General features: G+C 52.5%; 1 protein-coding gene across 1 annotated transcript in view; it reads left to right on the top strand.

The window, feature by feature from the left end:
* Positions 1 to 2,249: 2,249 nt before the first annotated feature.
* Positions 2,250 to 4,816, top strand: part of SIK3 (SIK family kinase 3) — a gene marked incomplete at its 3' end in the record, with an annotated part of 18,769 nt that continues 16,202 nt past the window's right edge. The window contains exon 1 of the mRNA XM_009874495.1: positions 2,250 to 2,403. Within this exon, the coding sequence (XP_009872797.1) occupies positions 2,265 to 2,403 (139 nt within the window). The remainder of the gene's footprint in view (positions 2,404 to 4,816) is intronic.

Here is a 4,816-nt window from a genome sequence, read left to right as displayed (position 1 = left end):
AGCGACTGATGCTTTTAAGGGTTGTGAGCTGGAATCAGGCGTTCCTTCCTCTCAGGAAAAAAGCTCAAAGGAGCAGGACTGGACGCCTGTGCTGCTCCCGAGGAGCACGCCCACACGGGTATGACCTGGTGGCGAGTCTGCGCTGCGGGGCTGGGTGCGCTCGAGCTCGGCCTGCTGGCTCCCCGCTGAGCGCTCGGGTCATCTCGGTAACCTCTGTTGCATGAGAGGTTTATGCAGACTAAGCCTGCAATGGTTAATTTTGGCATACAGTTGCCCTTGGTGGTATGTGAAGTATTCTGTAGCTTCATTGTTTCTGTCCTTCCTCTGGAGCCTGGGCAGAAATGTCAGCGGTCTCCAAGTGCCGTGCCTACGTGCAGAGCTCGGGGACTGGCCTCCGCTCGCATTTCGGTGTGAAAAGTGAGGTTTCCCGCCTAACCTGAAAAGATCTTTTTCACAGCCTAAGCAGCACGGTCTGACAAAAGGGGCAGCGGAGTTTTCTGTGGGAGTGGACGCCTGGCTGGAGAGCCCCTGAGCGCAAGGCTCTGCAGAGCACGTGCAGGGGGGGCAGGTGAACCCGCTTTGGGAAAAAACGTGCTTCGGAGAGCCTTGTAGCGGTGTGCCTGCTGCAGGAGCTGGGTTGGATTTCTTGCCTGCGGGAGACAATCTCTAAAATAGTTTCAAAACCAGTGAGAGATTGGAGTCTTGTGCTTTGTTTCGCGAGCACTTGCTGTATGGGCCGGCTGCGCTCCCAAACGCGAGCGGAGTAAAAGACGTGAGTGACCCTGACTTGTGGAGGATCCGAGCTGCTCGCAGGTGATCGGGGTAATGCTTAAGTCGGAGCAGGCCTGTGCTTGGCTCTATTGTCGGTCTCCCAGCTCTTCAGAGCAAAAAAGGTCTGTGGTCACGCAAAGGACTCCATGAAATACGATGGGGCTATTGGCAATAGGAAATTTTGCTTTTCCCGGCAAGTGACTTGAGGGTCTGATTGGAGTGGGTGACGGATTTCCTTCTCCAGCCCTGGTTCAGATTTGCTCAGGGAGTAAGTTTGTCCGATGAATAAAACGTAATTGACAGGTTCTTTGGAAAACAACCTCACTCCGTTGCACAACAAGAGTAGTCAAACGTAGAGAAGTAGATTGCTGTGCAGTCAGGAGCCAGCAGAACCGCTTTGATGGATCACAGTAATTAGTATTTACTGCAAGTCAATTATGTCACAGGTATTTTAATTAGTGGGTGACTGGGAAAAATACAACCGCCTGATGAGCAAGCCTTCAGAAGTGATTTATTTTTATTATTTTCCAGAACAGATACCTCTGTCGAGCCCTCCGGTTTACTGGAGCCCGTGGAGTGAAACGAACCACTTTAGTTTCTTGTTGGCCAGAAGTCGTTTGAGGTCGATACGGTGTCCCGGCTGAGTAGTTGTAGCCTCCTGAAACGGGCAAGGAGACAAGCGCCTGGGGAAGAAGCCTGTTGATGCCTCAGAGGAGGGGGATGCTTTTCTCCTCCTTTCTCTGCCGTTCGTACTGCCTGTCTCCTGCCTCTGGGAGAGCGTGATGAGTGGCTTCTGTAGCGCTGGCGCTTCCAGGTTTTAAGTGGATTGATTTAAATGGGGTTGCTGCTCGATCCTGCCGTTGTGATCTTGGAGAGACTTTTCCTGTCCATGCGTGCAAGGCTGGCTTCCAGGGAAAGCCTGGTTGGCAGCAAATACTACCTTTGACTTCGAGTATGGCTTTTCAACGAAATATGTTTGAGTACTCGGGTTCTGTAGTAGAGGCAAGCTCACAGGGCAGAGGGGCTGGCGTGGGGCAGCCGCAAGTCTGCACCGCTCGCTGTTGAGGGTGTGTGGTACGAGTGTGTTTGCCTGAAGGAAGAGGTCGGAAAAGTGTTTGGGTTTCATTTTTATATCGAAAAAGATTTTCAAACCTTTCCGCGTTTCCCAAAATGGTTCGTGTTTTCCAGCTGGCCTCTAAAGAGGGTTACGATCTGAAAGCCCTTCGCTGGGAGATGGCGTGGGTAAGGGCTGGGCTGGCAGCAGGACGCCGCCGGCCCGCTCCCCGGAGGTGCCGCAGCCGCTCTCCGTGGAGCTTCAGCAGCGACCCTGCCTGGTGTTGGGACCCAGGGAAGCGCCCTGGTGCCCACTTCGGTGCCCATCTCCGTCCCGCGCGTCGCTCACCGCAAGCCCCGGTCGGGGTGGTGCTCGCTGTGGGAATAACCGCTCTGTTCTTCGCTTGCCCCTTGCAGATCACTTGGTGGCCCACGGCCGCATGGCTGAGAAGGAAGCCCGGCGAAAGTTCAAGCAAATCGTGGCTGCTGTCAACTTCTGTCACTGTCGTAACATAGTCCACAGAGATCTGAAGGCAGAAAATCTACTTCTGGATGCTAACCTTAACATCAAAATAGCAGGTGAGTTAAGCCTAGCGGTGTGGGAGGAAGGCAGCTGCTTTCAGGAGTTAATAAATGTAGGCACTGGCTGCTTCCAGGTATTCAGAAAGAAGGAAGCGCAGTGCAGCTAAAGGAAGCTTTGGATTTCTGCGTGGCCTGCTGCCCAGAGCTGAAACTGCCAGGTCATAGCCAGGAGATTTATATTGCCCTTCAAGGAGTGCGAAGTAAAAGACGAAAAAAATGGCTTTGTAGGCAGATATGCAGCTACTGAGGCTGTGGTGTTCCAATATGCTGGATAATGGGGGAGGCTGATATTAAAAAATCGGCCTTGTTATCGGCCCTGCTGCCAGTTTAGGACTTCTTGGAAGTGGTGAGGCCAGGGGAGAGAGAAAGAGTGGCAAGGAGGGGTGCCAGTGTTTATGGCGAAGCAGTGAAGGGGAAACGGTGCTCTTGGAATCATCTTGCTCCGCACTCTGACGGACCATGAGAACAGCCCCGGTGCTTTGGGTGTTTTATTCGCTGCAGGGGGAGACGCTGAAGTTCCTAAACGAACGGGACTTGCAGACGGTGCTCGGGGTTTTGGTGGGCAGCAGGGATCTTTGCTAACAACTGCCCTTCCCGAGAGACACCTCGCGGAGGCCTGCGTGGCCGTCATCCTCTGCTGAGCTCTGTGCTGCACTCACTCGACTTGACTCTCGCTTTTGGGATTGTGTAGCAACCGATTGAAACAAGAGGATTTAAAAGCGCCCTAGTCATCTCATTCCACGGGCTTTTGAGCTGGAAGAGCTCACACTTACCGTTTAATTCTGCTGGAGGCTAATGCACAGCCGAGCAGTTTTGGAAAGCGCTTTGCCCCCTCTCTTCATAGACTTCTTTGGAGAGCTTTCCAGCTTTTACAAGCGTTTCTAACTTGATTTTAAAAAAAAAACCAACCACCAACAAAAACGCTTAGGGCTGTGAAACTTTGCAGTCTGTGAGCAACTTGAGTACTGGGAGTTGAGGAGCACTCTTCTAGCTTGATAGCATCTTGGAGAGAGGAAACAGTCTCGTTCGTCGTGTTACTGTTCTCTTAGGGACTGTCCGTGGGTGTTAGTTTAACTCTTGCTTTGTAGTAAAATGATCAGTAGTTTCTCAGGTGGGCAGTGGACAGGGCTGGTGGCGGGGGATGGAGCTGTTCGAGAGGTCTTGAAGCAGCACTTTCTGGTATCTGGTTTATGCAAACGGATGTGCTAATGATTTGAGGCCACCTTGTGTTCGTGGGGTAAAATGAATCTGTGGGTGCCTAGCAAACAAAGGGACAGAGCAAAGGTAAAAGCGAAGCCAGGCAGAGGCGGCCGTGCTGACAGGCTCTGTGAATGTCTGAAAAGTGTGGAAACTTTTTTATCTAAGGGAGATGGAAACTTTTTTTTCCTTCCAAATCTCGACTCCCAGAATGGACTCTGGGAGACAGTTCCCACCCTGGTGGTGGCAGTGTTTTACTTGGCAGGAAGATGGAGCAGTGATTTGAAAAGCAGCCTGGAAAAGCTGATTTAGGGTGCAGGGCTTGCCCAATGTTAAGTTTTGTCCCTAGAACTCATCAGTTACAACTTGACACCAGTTCTTCCCTTGCTTCAAGAGCAAAAAAAAGCGACAGGAACTAAGCTTTCGCACGAGACCTCCCAGAATAAATACTGCAGAGCTGCACAAAGCCCTGTGACGCGGGGAGGAGGGCCAGCTAAACCTCCACTGCCAGCCCTGTGAGCCTCGTCCGGCTCCAGCCTCTTCAGCAACACCTCTGACGTTGAGCTGCTGGAAGCTGGAGAGACGCCTCGGTGTCTTCTGGAGGCTCTGCTTGGTTAGAGCTGCTCGTTTTTGATCTGCCAAGCAGCAGCAGCGCAAGTAGCCCGAAGGATGCAGTGAGGCAGCGTGTCATCTCGGACACCCAGAGCCGAGACGGGGACCACCGCTCTGTGGTTCTGACAGCGTCTGCACAGCCCTTAGTAATGCCGGTAACGCCATCAGCTTTCGGAGCTTTTCCAACTCTGAGCAGTGCGGATTTGCTGGCCTGGCACTGCTGACCCCTGCTTGCAGCGTCGCGTCCCCAGCACGGTGTTGGTGAAGTGAGCAGGCCCTTGGGAAGCTGGTACGATGTCCTGCAGTGGGTTGGTGCCGCACTTCTCACTCGCTGGTGACCACAAGGCTGCTGTCTGGGGCGGGTTTTTCGGATTGATTGCAACTCTACTGTTTTTCTGTAAACAGTAAGATCGAAACGCTGTTACCCTTGCTCTCATTTTTTCCCATGGATGCTTTTTCTCCAGTGTACCTTCTCAAAGTGTGAGTCAGTAGCTTCTGGCACTGGGTTTGCTTGTGCTCCCAGTCAGAGAGTTCAGCCAGGAGTTGAGATTATTGCTAAATACCGAGGCCTTCCTGGGGTATGGTTTCAGAGAGGAATGCC

Source organism: Apaloderma vittatum, unplaced genomic scaffold (genome assembly GCF_000703405.1).
Source record: "Apaloderma vittatum isolate BGI_N311 unplaced genomic scaffold, ASM70340v1 scaffold29148, whole genome shotgun sequence".
NCBI classification, from domain to species: domain Eukaryota; kingdom Metazoa; phylum Chordata; class Aves; order Trogoniformes; family Trogonidae; genus Apaloderma; species Apaloderma vittatum.
This window is presented reverse-complemented; position numbering and strand designations above follow the sequence as displayed.